The 14,859-nt window shown below is 44.7% G+C and overlaps 1 protein-coding gene across 3 annotated transcripts in view; it reads right to left on the bottom strand.

Moving 5' to 3' along the window:
- The window catches only part of LOC149355992 (FK506-binding protein 15-like), a 282,100-nt gene that overhangs the window by 195,998 nt on the left and 71,243 nt on the right, over positions 1-14,859 (bottom strand). The window contains exons 12-15 of one of the 3 annotated variants that reach the window (XR_016291609.1): positions 13,123-13,332; positions 11,925-12,020; positions 8,946-9,775; positions 70-3,973 (exon numbers count right to left, since the gene is read on the bottom strand). Coding sequence is in view for 1 of the 3 variants with exons in the window: in XM_089584064.1 (XP_089440190.1) it covers positions 11,925-12,020; positions 13,123-13,332 (306 nt within the window). In the remaining 2 variants the exon portion in view is untranslated. Of the gene's footprint in view, positions 1-69; positions 9,776-11,924; positions 12,021-13,122; positions 13,333-14,859 lie in introns of all 3 variants that reach the window. The other 2 variants (XR_016291608.1, XM_089584064.1) reach the window with 2 other exon arrangements.

Here is a 14,859-nt window from a genome sequence, read left to right as displayed (position 1 = left end):
ATGTAGATGCTCTCTCTTTCTATACTTAGTCTAAGAGTCTGCAAGAGTTGATAAGAGATGCAAACCAACCTGCTTTAGAAAATTGATGAATCCCTCTTCGCTGTCAAACTTCCCAGACCAATTGCAGCGCTTCTCATCGGCAAAGCTCAAGAAGTTGTTCCCCAGGAGTTGTGCCACAAATGAAGCAAGAAAAAAGCTGTGCCCATTAGTACCATGTAGCGAACGAAAAAAAATGCAACTTGGATAAAGGCACCAATATACATCAATTCATCAAAGGAACGCCTGTACAAACTACACCAAAACACAACAACCTTTATCACTGGTGCAAAAATTCTTTGAGCCTATAGGACAGAAGCATAGCTACAACAGTGCAAACGACAACGAACACAGAAGAACAGGCAAGGCTGGGTGAGTTGGTTAGCCCCACTCGACTATACAGAGCATCCCGTTGTCCTGCACTTTCTTCTTTGTTTGCATGTTTTTGCACTGTTGTAACCAAGTCAAGTGTGACTGGCATGTCTAAAACTGAAGTTCAATTTCAGTCGCCCGACTAAAGAACTTCCTCACACAAAACTACTCACTTTTTTTTAAACTGTGCTTAGCCCAACTTCAATGCACCAAAGCAATAAAACCACAAGAAAGCAAAAGCATTCATTTTCCTTATGTTCTAAGCCTCATTTGCATGCATTTGCACAAGACAATGACACTGAGGGATGGTAACTCTTCAGTGGTTTCCAATATGTCACAATATGCAAGTGTCACCTGTTATGCTCTATATATAACGCCCTTCATTTTCGGGTAAAATATGGTTTCACCCGATTCTTGCATCCCAAACATATTTCTTAAAGATCAGGTTAAATCCTATTCTACCCGATAATCGCCTTCTAGAGAAGGAAGACGCCCAGCAAAAATTAGCACGTATCCAGTGCTGAAGAGGAGTGTTTTCAGTTGACTGATGATTTAACCCTCTTCTAACACTTGTTATTCTGGTTTAATTCCAAGACAAGATCAATAAGTATGTTTTAGGAGCGAGAGTCAAAGACATGGACACTGGCTAGATGTTTCATTGCTGTTACTGCTTCAACGCTGCTAAAGCGACACCTTACTCAAAGGCTCTTGTGCATTTAAAAATAGCCACTGTGATGCTGAATGAATGTTTTCCCAGAGCACAAAGGCAGGCAGGTGTTGCACAGACAGGGAAGTGCTGTGCAAGAGATGGCAGTGTACAAAAAAAATTACTGCACATTATGAGAAAAAAAAGCATTTGACAGGTAAACAGTTCTTGAGAGCAATTTCAGTTCCATATTTTTCATGAAAACAACAAGAAAAAGAAAACAATAAAGACCATTTTATGCACCATACATAGACAAGTGCTCATACTACATCGTCTTTTGCTGCAAATTATGGACCTTTGTTTTTAGAAACCAGACTTCCACCTGAATTTTAGCTAAAAATGTTTTTGTGATTTTTAGCCCCCTCCCTCCCCCTTTTTGAATTTTAGAGAAATAAAACCCAAAAACGAAAAGCCCTACCTATATACAGATAGGCATCAGTGAAAATGCAAAAAAAAAAAAGAAAAAGCATCCGTTCCGAAGGGTCTTTCACTAGTTCGCACTTTTTCCCACACAAAACACTAATGCGAGGGGTCCTTAAAGTGAGCTCCTCAGCTGCTGACACTTCTTTGCATCCAGGGATGTACCCAGTGCTGCATGCATATGCTACTCTTCCATTGCTTAGCCGATTGTGTATCAGTGCATCATCATTTTTTTCTTCAGCAATACACATGAAAGCATGTTCCTCCCTTCTTGCACGAAGAGGCAAGCCAATGCTGACATTTCATACACTCTGACGGAATGACAAGTAAATGAGATGCAATAGTGCTGAGAAAGAGAAGCGGAGATAAACTGCCAATCTGTAAATTGGAAATGTCTTGCACCTCCATAAACCTCGGAATACAGCCCCTAAGTTGCGTCATAAGTCTCTTTGTCCCCACTTTTCAGCTCTGCTGCTGCTTTCTTTTCTGAATTGAACCCCAGGGTCGTTTGCAGCGAATTCTCCCAGATCCAAAAATAAATCATCATACAGGTTACTTATAACGTAGTGCAATATTTGCTCAGTCAATATGCAAGGCATAAACTGACCCACATTCCTATGAACTTGCATAAGCCGTAACAATGCACGCAAAACCTTGTGAACTTTAAAATGGCGACCTGGTTTACCGCCTTTATGTGCTGCCCTTATTTACGCTTGTGCCTACAGGCCCAGTGACATGGGGACTGCTCCGAGAGAAAAGCCAAAAGAGGTGCATACAGCCTTGCCTGAGTAGAAAAGCCAACGCATGCACTACATTCAATTGGCCAGACCTAATACAAGGTCTCTTTGAGGCTCACATGAATCTTTGGTTCAAGATTAAAATGCGATGGACAGAACAGTGAGCAAAAGTCGGCTTGCCACCCATATTATCACCTCCGTAGCAATTAAGAAGGGTATGAAGGGCTCCACTTACCCTGACGGCAAATTGTGCATTTGTTGCAGCAACAGCCACCTGTTGTTGCTTCTCTTTGTACAAAATAAGCTTGTACTCAAATAGAAACGACCATGACAATCAAAAGAAAGCCTCTGACAATGACACTGTAGTGCTCTTCAGTCTTCATGCCCAGTTAAACACACACTTAACACTGAGTTTTCAGAGTATCATTAAAGAAATGCATAAAAAGGTGTACTCCCATGCCAGTAAAACTAATTTTAATATGTTTTGGAGCAAAATGTGAGCTGCACAGTTTTTTTGCCCGTGCTACAAAAGAGTACAGCAGGAAGTCTGCACTACTGGCTGCAGGATTTGTCCCCTGCACATCCAAAACCTTTTCTCTTTTCTTCCCACCTAATGTAATTGCAAGAATGCTTCAGAGGTACCCCCTATACATAGCATGGCACAGCTATAAGAAAAATACGCAGGGCAGTGACAATTGTGCACACGTTTAAAATTAACAGCACATGATGTCTCAATGTATGCTGACTGCCAAAGAAAAAAAAAAGTAGAATGAAAACAGTATTCTGGTGTTGGAGCTGGCTGCAAACCGAAGTAAAAAAATTTCTACAAGAAAAGAATGATTATGGCATGTGCACTGGACTGAAAGAAAGAAGAAAAAAAGAAGTAACACAATTTATGCATGACCATACAGGCAATACATGAGGGCGCAACAATTTTGCCCAAATCTCCAATCAGGGCAGAGGGCTCAGTGCAATCTTAGCCTCACACACAGCACCACAGAAAATATTAATAGTCTGATACAACTTAACACTGCAATGAATCTCCACCGACATTCAAGACTGCTGCACAGAATTCTTCCACAACAAAAAAATAGTCCAAAATTTTTCTTGTTGCCTAAACAAAAAGCCAACTGCCGTATCAAATTAACGATCACAAATTTTGATGCTTCCTGTCTGATATCATCAAACATTGAAGTGACTGAATTTTTATGGTGCAAGGGCACCATTTCATGGGCATTATGGGCAAGGGCACCATTGGGTGCATTTCCGAATCATTTCAACCTAAAGAAGCTGAACACCAAGCAAGGGGAAAGCTAGTATATCGGGCGGGTACCCGGCAGCACTGGGCATCGAACCCTATACCTCCCACATGCAAGGCGGATCCTCAAACAACTAGGGCACCCCTGCAGTCAGTCAAACATCAAAAGGGTGATTGCGTGTATTGCTGCGATTGGTCAGCGGAGTAATACAGGCCGCTGTGGACCATGGCCTACTCTCGTCAACTGCTGTTTAAGTTGTATCTAGCACCAATACACAGCTGCAATATGTATTTTTTTTTTCTTTTCTAAGCTAGAGTTGCTTTCAGTGCACCGTTGCAACTGCAGTTAGCACGGGATCTCGCAGCTTCTGCAACTTACAGTTCCTTTATCATGGTTTCCTAGCACTGCAATGCCCAGCCTTGCCAGGTTGCTTGGCTTCTTTCCTTCACAGGAAGAAAGAGAGAAAGGTGGGATATGACAAGTAGGCTGAGGGGGTTCTATGAAATCCTTGTTACACTGTCAAACTTTGATGAATGAGCTCAGGGGGCCACTACAAGGCAAGACCTTGGTTTGGTTTTTGGTTTATGGGGATTTTAACGTACCAAAGCGACTCAGGCTATGAGGCATACCGCAGTGAAGGGCTCCGGAAATTTCAACCACCTGGGGTTAAAGACCTTTAACGTGCAATGACACTGTACAGTACACGGGCCTCCGCGGCCAAGATCGAACTCGCGTCTCTTGGGTCAGCAGCCGAGCGCCATAACCACTGAGCCACCACTGAGCCACCACGGCGGCTTGAGGAAAGACATTGACTAAGCAATGTTTCGTTAAACTAACACCAGTATGAATAAGGACTATGACCTTCTGCAGTAGAAAATCCTAAATTCTATGGATGAAGAATTAAGAATCCATGAAATTCCGCAGGAAGCAGTGTTATGAAAGAAGCATGCATGTTTATTTTCCAAGCACATGCCTTACATACTGCAGAGGTCCCTCTTCAAAAATTGAATGTGGCTGTTGTAACTCCGATATCAAGTAATGCTTTCCTGTTATCTCCACTCAAAGAATGAAGCTTGTTTGATGCTAGATCTCTACAATTAATGAATGATCCCTCTGCTTCAACAAGGTTGACTTTGAAAGACAGATATTTGAGCTCAGTGGAAGAGAGGGTTGGGGTCACTTCCATTCCAGACAAAAAAGGCAGGACATCGAAGTCTCTGCCCTGATCGTCTTTCTTAGAGAGAAACGGTGCAATGTCTGCATCACTACAGTACACTTCTCGAGTAGTTTACAAGTACACCTGACAATTAGCAGCTAGGACTGGTGGTTCTCAACTAAGTCCAGGCACGCTTGCAAACTGCAACCTTATTCCTGGTACGAATCTGACCGGCAGCGGATCCTCTTTTAGCTATGGTCAACTTGAACGGTTTTGGATTTTGTTATAACTGCAATCCTATTTTTAAAATTCTCCTCGGGCTTCAAACTCCCTCTCATGTTATATTTGTGAAAATAAGTTAAATCAGTTCTTTTCCCATGGTTCTGTCATTCCTACTGATGTCTGTAACAGCAATTGTATCAAAAAAATGAGAATTTGGCTGCCAATACAAATTTCTGTCAAAAATGCTTAAATCCACTATTTTTTTGCAGAATTGCGGAAAACTAGGGGCCATGAATACCCCAGGTAGGTAGGTAGGTATGCAGGAACAGTCGGGAAGGTGGCTTCACTTTTTAAACATCAGTAACATAAATTGTAATTGTCAACAATTAACAAGGATCATCAGCTGAGTTTTTAATTTGTCCACAACAAAAAAAGAGGAACAATGAATAACCTAAAAGGCTACACCAATTAATCTGTACGTACATACTTTGGCACCTGCAGCAATTCGATAGCAAATAGCCAAATTCATCAATCAACTAATCATTTGAAAAAAATGCCCGTTGCAGGCATATTCCAGCCTTATGCACCAATTTATGTTGTTTTGCTCGTGGCTTCACTTTCGCAGCAAGTCACCTTGTTTTATACTTCCTGCATCTGTGGAAGCTGATATTTCAACTATGGTTTGGGACATGGAATTTGCATAAACTGGAAGAACTCTTATTTTTCCTACCTAAAAAAAAAAATAAACATTAGTGCCCTTCACTGTGTATGACACACATGGTATCACGGCTGCAAAATCATGGCTGTTTTTCTGTCATTTACCCCAGTAGAACCCTCACTACTGTGGTCTATATCATTGGTAATCAATGCTTCATTGATTTCACGAGGGCAGTTTTGAAGTTTGTTGAACAGCGTTGTTACATTTGGGCTTCTTGGAAGTTGCAGCAGTTTGACAAGAACCGACTGCTGGCGAGCACCAGTTGCAGCTTTTCATTAGGACAAAATGACCTTTGTAAAATGGCAGCAGCATTGAGTGACCCTCGACAATGCCTCGACAATGGTGCCTCCCTGATAAACTAGAAAATTGAATTCACAAAAACCCCCCCTAACATTATCAAAATGTCAGGGCTGAAACCAGAAACTTCCCCAAGGTGGCCGATGACCCTACGTTTATGTGGAGAGGGGAAGGTGACAGGAAACATTCAGCATGTGCACAGGATCAGGCCCATTTTGGAAAGGAAAAATTGGTCTCAACATAAGGCCTTTTGAACTTCAGAGGTCAAACCCCCAAGAGTACCATAAAGTCACAGCAGAACAGAGATTGCACCAATGAGTGAAGAATAACCACTGTGTGCTACATGGCAACGGCAACGTACATTATGAAGACTCCCAGCAGCAATTCTGTGTTGCCATTGAGATCTTTCTCACACACACAAACACACATGCATAAAAAAAAAGAAAATTAACAAACTAATGAGCAAGGCCCTTGACAGTATAAAGACACGTGCATGTATACTTTGTACACATGTGCCGCCTCTCAGCATTGGCAAGTTTCCTATTGAAGCAAACGTTGAGAAAGTTAAAACTCTTCAGATGCGTTCGTGTGAAACTGAGGAGTTCGCTGCATATACGCACAACATTGTAGTTTGCTAAACGCTGAAAAAATGCAACAAATGTTCCAACTTCTACAAGGTAACAAGTTTGAATACCTAGAGCATCAAAAAATTTTGGGCAAGGCTGCACGAGCATTAGATGTTAATATTTTTGCACTGTTTGGTACCACACCACAAATTCTTTACATGTATACATTCTTCAAACACTTTCATCCAGAGCCTCTGACCCTTCATCATGCATCGACTCACTTCCTTCCGTCCCTTTAATTACGGTTATAGGCAGCAACAAACACTTCAGGGATGACACCTTCCCTTACTGGTAAAGCCACCTTTTGTCTCAAGCACAAACCTAAACACGACTGCTTGCTCATATTTCTGCTTGCGGGAACAATAGATGCTTTAACATTAACAGAAGGAATCGCTGTGAGCCTTAGGTCCTGGAGTCAAACCCCTGCGACAGCAGCCAAGTTTCGGTCGAGGTGAAATGCAAGCATGCCCGTGTGCTGTGCAATGTCAGTGCAGGTAGAACCCCGGGTGGTCAAAACTAATCCAGAGCCCCCCACTATGGCTTTCTCAAACCCACATGCAGCCTCGCGTTGTCAAACTTCACATAATACCACAATCAACAGGTTGCACTGAATGCTTGGGAGATGGGGCACTTGATAGATTCTGCATAAAATGCATTAACACAAAATGAAATTTATTAGAGCGCTGTCAATATACGGCACGCATTCATGTCATTTACAGTAAAAGCTCGTTAATTCGACACTGACGGGACCGCGAAAAATTGTCGAATTATCCGAATGTCGAATTATCGAATGAACAGCAAAAAAACATGTTTGCCGCAACCTTTATTTGGCAAAGAAATCTGTTATCGTTGCCTGCTTTTTCGAGCGAATTTGAGCGACTACGATAGCTCTAACAGCTGCCAGGTTCTGCGCGGCACACGCACCGCACCGTCAGGGATTTTTTCACAGGTCCTCCCGCACTGACAAGGCTTCTGCGGCTTCTTTCGCCGTGCACTTCGGCATTTGGGGCAACTGCTCACAATCGTCACCTTCCGACGAATCGTCGTTGTCAGCGCCTGTCACTTATATTATTACATCCTCAGTCAGCTGACAGGACACAAAGGCGAGGCGCGCAGGCACTGCGCGCTACCCCGCTACCCACACGAAAGCAGCGCGGGGAGGAGGTGAAGCGAGCGGGGCTTCTGCCGCTTATCTGTTCTTTCAGCCAGCGTCCGCTTCGCGGTTGCTGCTGCCACGAGCGTCTTATCTTTTCTCTTTATCTTTCCTCTGATCTTCTAACTCTCCTCTATCTGCACTAGGCAGCGGTGGTTGCTCGGCTGAGCCAGTAGGCAGGCCCGTGCAATTTCCTTTCATCCTTTCAGTCGCAACAAAACAGCAACAGCAAGCAGCCCAATAAACACGCTGACAAAGTGCGGAATTACCAAAAAAGGCGCTGCCTTATGGTTAAGCAACCGGGATCGTAGCAGCAAGAACACGTGGAAACGACGACACACGACACCAACACGACTGCTGCGAAGCACAAAAAAAAAAAAAAACGCGAGCCGCTTCGGCCGGCCGCCGCCGTGGCCGCCGCTAACCTCGCTTTCCTCGCCCTCGCTCACGCTGCTGACGGCGATCACCATACAGATGGCCTATCAGGCGTACAGTAGCCCCGCTTGTGGCAGTGTTTTTTTCTTTTTGCTCTCGAGGCACCGGTTGGCGGGCTGCGGAGTGAAGTCGAATTAACCGACGCCGGCAAAATTTGGTCGAATTAACGAGAGTTTCGCCCCATAGACTCCTATGTATAATTGTAGGGACCTCGCGTGCGCGTCGAATTATCCGATTTTCCGAATTAACGGGGGTCAAATTAACGAGCTTTCACTGTATTAAAGATCCATACTAAGGGAGTAATTTACTCATTGGCATCCACCAACATTAAAGATCTATTTTTCGAACACGATGTTCTGTTTGGGCATTGTTTCAACACATACTACAGTGGTCTGCCTTGCAATCTTCTGTTCTGAACCAATTATACAGTTACTACAGAACACACCACACAAAATTTCGCAACAAAAAAAAAAACTGGTTCTGGTATGTGCACTGTAACGTCGCGAATCTGCACGTGAGCCATGAGGAAAGCCGGCGTAGCGGAGGGCTCCGGATTAATTGCATCCAAATGGCGTTGAACTGTGGATACGAAGATGACAGTGCATGCGCCGCAGATAAGAAGCGAATACTGTCGCAGGTCGAGATGTAAATAAAACAGCAGTGACTCGCAAATGCATCTGAATGCCGTATTAATGCACAAGACAGCATTCAGAGAGCATTACCGTCAAGCACAGCTGGAAAAACTTCAGAAAACACTTGTCAGGCTTGATCCGCATGCAGGGCTACATGCACGGTAGACATGACTCACCAGAGGCTTGCGTTTTTGAGGCTTGCGTCAAGGCATGCGTTTTTGACAGCAGCGTTTGGTAAAACTGTGCTGTTTTGTCAGCAATGTCTCCCCTTTTCTACTGAGTTCTTGGTAAGCACATTCTTTTTGGAGGCGGTGACACACGGGCTCAGAGACTCTCTTCAATCTCCACGCTGACGGGAAGCAAGAGTTTTTCTATCGTGGGGCCGAGCATTCGTTATAGCTGCGGTCATTATAAGAGGGCTCAAATGCACATTTGGGCATGCACAACTTGCTCACACATCTTTTATGGGGGCTCTTCCATTAAGACGAACTTCTGATGTCTAACAAATTTTCTGGTAACTTTAAGTTCGTCTTAAAGGAAGTCTACTGTATTTTACGATTTTTAGCTGTTCACTATAATCAAGTTTGACTGTATTACCATTTATTTTCGGTAACAGCACAAATGAACATAAGAGAAGATGGTACATGAGGTAAGAAACAATGGCCACAAGAATCCACACCCGTTGCTAATTAACACTAGAAGAAGCGTCAGCGGAGGAGGAATGATGCAGGCACTGAGCACCAAAGAAGAAAGAGTAGCAGCAGACCGGTGTGGCCGAGGTGATTCGAGTACAAATCACGATGGCAGACAAACGTGTGCTGACAACGTGGTCACCATTGGAAGTGCGTGCTGTTATCCGGCGTGCATGGGCACGTGGGACTGTAATGTTTCCGTCATCCATGAACGCCCATAGATCGTGTATGGTGAAGAGGTCATGTCTCATCAAATGGTTGGTCGTCAAATTCAAAGTGTCACCCTCTGCAGGAAAGGTTATGGCCACAGTGTTCTGGGAAGGAAAAGGTGCGATTCGCCTTGATTTCCTCCATGAAGAGACCATCAATGTGGCACGCTACTGCGACACCCTCACCAAACTCATATCTGCCATTTGATGAAAGAGACCACGGCTCTTTAGTGGAGATGCCGTGCTCTTGGACAACAATGCAAAACCAGACACAGCAAGGCTCACACAAGATCGGATTCGTCGATTCGGATGCAGGGTTCATGCTGGTTTTCAGCCATGAAATTCAAGGATTTTCAAGGACTTCCAAGAACCCCCGACTATTTAATTCAAGGACTCAGCAACACAGCATTTTATTAAAGAAACATTTCTTACATCTCACGTATCTAACATTTATTGCACAAGAGACTTTTAACACAAAATATAAACCTCTCTTCAGGGCCGTTTACGAATAAAGAGTTGCTAGTAAAAGCGGTAACTGTGATACCAACAAATTTTTGCTGTTTTTACCCGTAACTGCACCTCAAATCTGTCCTGCATCTGCAAGCTTCTTTGTTGAAAGCGTCCTGGAACTTGACCACATCTTTATTTTATTATAAGCTGATGGATTTGATATCTAGCCGTACCAAAAGCAGACCTTCCATTCAGCTCTGGGCGACTTCGATGCGCCATCGGCTGCGATTTCGGTGCGAAACAGGCTAGGCCTACCAACGACTACGGCGGCCAAACAGCAGTGTAGTCCGTCGCCAGACGTGCCTGCATGCGGCATAATTGCAAAAAGATTAGCACCTGAGCCAGCATGCTCAGTCTTTGCTCGAAATCATTCTAATAACAAAGCTGTTTCGACTTTTCTGGTGCGAACTTTATGTATGTATAGCGAGCCAAACGGCGCTCGATCACTGTTGTCCACAAGAAGGAAAATTTCCTGCATGGCAGCACAGTGTGGGCGACGCTGAAGCCCCTATAACTTTGCTTTTTTTTATGGTGGACAGAAAATATTACAGAATGGCTTTAGGTGAACCCTGCGGAGCGTTAGCGGAGCAACGCACGCGTGCTTTCTGTGTGCCAGTGAACCCCTTGCGTCGTAACTGTGTAGGCTCCCTACCTACGCTTATGGCACACCAGGTTCTGTGCCCGAACCAAGTTCGCACTGTGTCTCTTTTTGCTTCGTGCCCAAACCTTGCTCTTGGAGCAGGCTATGAGGTGACAGTAGCCATGCGTGGCATCGGGCAGAGACAGTGGGGCTTTGTCTGTGTTTACGCAGAGCTCTTGCCAAAGGGACGGCGATTAAAGCCACAGAGGTGGAGTGGTGGAGTCCAGTAAAGTTATCTCCAACAAGATAAATTGTGGAAAAAGAAAATTTAAAGGGCACTAGCGTTTTTCCATGGCCGCCTCCCTCAGCACATCAGAATTCAAGGGTTTTCAAGGACCCCACAAAAATTCCCTGACTCTCAAGGCCCTTGAAAACACTTCTTCCAAATTCAAGGGTTTTCAAGGTTTTCAAGGACCCGCATGAACCTTGTGGATGGGAGAGATTGGATCACCCGGCCTACAGCCCCGACCTCGACCCATCAGACTTTCCCCTGTTCCCTGCACTGAGAGCCACACTCTCGTGACGTCACTTCCAAAACAGTGCTGAGGTGGAGCAGGCCATGCTACGATGACTTGCACCACAGGCCAGTGGGTTTAAGAGCGGTTTCTTCAAAGTGATTGCATGCTACGACAAATGTCTCAATGTCGATGGCGACTATGTCAAAAACAGTGCAAGGTGTGTAGTTCATGATGCCTTGATGTATTTGTGTTTTGGCAATAAAGATTCCATGTCAAAACAAATGACGAAACTTACCTTTGGAACGTCCCTCATAGATCCATTGAGCAGCAAATGATGCTACTATCGGGCAGACTGAGTATTCCGCCAGGTGTGTTAGACAAATACACTCCGTCATTTAATCTTAATGAGCATAATCCTCTAAGCTGTTCAATTAATCACCACCCATTTCAAGTGCCTCCCATGTTTCCAGGCCTGTTCTTTTTGTGTATATACTGGTTTTAGCCTTTCTAGGTTCACTTGCCTGTTCCGTGCCTCTGAACTGACCGTTCGTTTTGCCTTCTGTACAGGTGTCCTCTGCTCCGTTTGTGTCACACCCTTATGGGGCCACTAAAATGCAACGAATGACCAGTACAGTGAGTGACTTACCTGCACGATTCTTTGGATGTTGTGCAGCAGTGCCTCACTGTCCACGTACAAGCTCAGTGGGGGAGCTGAAGGTGGCTGAGACCTGAGCGTGTCCAGCTGCACAATCAGGTTTGGCTCTGTTGTCAAAGGACCCAGGTTACAGGCAGAGATGTCGTCCAAGAGCCCACCAAAGAAGCTACAGCTTGGGAGAGAATAAGAACCGTCTCAAAAGCTCATCGCTGAGACTCCCACGCCACATTAGCAGATCTTTCTGCACAGTGAGAGTGGCTCTCTGTTTGTCGTCACACCAAGCGGCCTGGAGATCAAACCTGTGTATTTATTTACTGTCTCAGTTTTGTGCCTTTTCCTAATTAGCAATATAAAATTCCAAATCATCACACATTAACATCCAGCCCATTCATGTTTAACGTACTTGCAAACCACACCATTCCTTAGTAATACATGGTATAAGCAATTGCAATGAAACAATAACGTACATTTAAAATAGGCATCAAACATACAACTTACAACCAAACAGCACAAAATGAACAAAGGGCAGGAAAGAAGCCTCACACCGCTGACCAAAATTTCAACATGAGGACTTGCTTCCATCTAGGCTAAGTCTGCTAACTGAAATGTTGATCAGTGGTCTCAGGCTGTCCTCCCACCCCTAGTTTTCATTTTGTGGTGTCAAGAATTCAATCTTCCCAGCCCTCTATTGACAAGAAGCAACATAAAAAAACATTTTTGATATGAGGCCTTTCTTCCAGCATTATAACAAGTAAAACCAATGCACACAGGAGAGAGAGCTATGAGGAACAGGGTACAATGAGACTATAAGTATAAAGCCTCTGCCACGCAACACTGCTTTTCCACACAGTAAACTGCCTAAGCACACCACATCTCTGCAGCGATTTTCTTTCCCACGATAAGTGGTCTCAGTGCTTATTTTCCCTTTAACTTCTGGATGCTGCTTGATTTTGAGCAAAGTGGCAGCAGCACATTGTGCTCTGACACTCATCTACACTGCGCTAGCTTTGCTCTTCTTTGCACAGCTGCTTTTGAACAGATTCTCCAGCACTCTTTCATTGGTGTAATTATTAAGGTTAGGCCGCTCGTTCTACATGGGCAACGACAAGCATGCCTAACTGAAAGTAGTAGTAAACTGAGAAGATTCCTTCACAAGTTACTGCAGAATAAGCGTCCCTCCGGTACCAACCTTTCCAATGATGTGGTCCACCTTGTCTGTCAGCTTGGCAATGTTGAGTCGGACTTCTGTGTCCTGCGAGCGTGCTTCCGAGAGCAGCACAGGCAGCTGGGCGTCAAGTGCTCTGCTCACCGAGGTGGGCACAGGAGCTGCTGGGTGTGCATGCGGTGGGGGCAGCAGGAGCCCTTGCTGCTGGTAGGGGTAGCCAGCCAGTGCACCCTGCTGACGGTTTAGGGGGGAAGAAGGGCAGCAAGGAAGGTATAAGTGTCTTCAAACTGGAAACGAGTGGAATAATAAACGACACACAACAAGGAGTGCCACAGAGATGAGCCTAAAATTTTTTTTACCTTGATGAAACACCTTCTGAATACGGAGAAAAAAAGAAACTCCCCAATCAACAGATCGCACACTAGTGACCTTTTGATCTGCACATAGCTTCTAGGCAGGTGAGAACACTGAAATTCAGATTGAATTAACAAGTTGAATTATCCTATTTTCAGATGCCTAGCCCCTGCAGCCATGAATATCTCAAGCTCCAAATGGTTAGCTGTGCCAACACAGCTGCTAAGAAATGTTTGCCCTGTCTCAAATGTAAAAGAAAGGGCATGGTACCACACCTGCAAGCCAACTAGCATCTAGTGTTACACATTTTTTTCCTTTCCCTGCGTGGAAACTTGCCACAAGCACTTATTGGCCATACAGCATCTGAGTGAGGAGTGCACCACCTGGCTGATCAAAAATGCTGCTCATCTTGCGCATCGTGTACCCCGAAGTGTCCAATGTATGCTTGTCCCGGGGTTACTGCCGCCCAACACCCGGCACATAAGGAGCCACACAAAACAAAGAACTGCAGGCAGCATCAGGGTGACCCATTTGGATGCACAAGTTCCAACTGGCTGCATTCTGAAGCAACTTCTAACGTTGTGCACCAATGCCAAGCCCAAAAGACAGGGGACTAGATGCAAGAAAAGAGACTAGTTGCGTACTGCACTTCGTTACCTGAACATGGTGATTTGATTTGATGGGGTTTAATGCTCCAAGGCAACTCAAGACGGGCTGTGGAGCATGCTGTGTCCCTAAAAGGCTCAAATGCAACAACAGGCCACGCTTATTATTATACATTCAATGTTGAAGCATGCATGCTGTGGAAATGCTGCAGTACTCATGTACAATTTCCTGGGCTAATTAATATCAGTGAGTGATGTATGAGCAGAAAGACACTTTCGACGTAGTACTCAATGTCTGCTTTTGTAGCATCTCAAATCTTCACAAACAGAATGAAGTAATAAACTACAGTAAAACCTCGTTAACCCGGATCTCACGGGACTGGGAAAAATGTTCGAGTTAACCGAATTCCAGATTATCGAATGTACCAAGAAAACGAAAAACAGATGTACGCAGCATGAACATACCTTTATTGCTTGAAAAACTGAGTTATTTTTGTTTGTTTCGTCGCCGGAATCTGCGCTACAACGAACTTTCTCAACCCCATCAGGTGATGGTTCGCACGCTCACTGTCACGGGATTCTACGCAGAATTCCTCTAGAACGGCGAGAGCCTCGGCGGCCTCCCGCACAGTGCGACGTCGCGGCGGCTGATCTGGATTGTCATCATCGGAACACTCATTCTCCTCCACGCCGAGCACTTCCGATATGATGTCATAGTCAGCTGGCCAGCCACAGCAACACCATCGACAATCACTATGTAGTCGGCAAGCTGGACATCAGCAGGCAGGAGAAACTCCAAGCT

The sequence above is a fragment of the Amblyomma mixtum genome, chromosome 3 (genome assembly GCF_055824585.1).
Source record: "Amblyomma mixtum isolate Tamu chromosome 3, ASM5582458v1, whole genome shotgun sequence".
Lineage (NCBI taxonomy): Eukaryota > Metazoa > Arthropoda > Arachnida > Ixodida > Ixodidae > Amblyomma > Amblyomma mixtum.
This window is presented reverse-complemented; position numbering and strand designations above follow the sequence as displayed.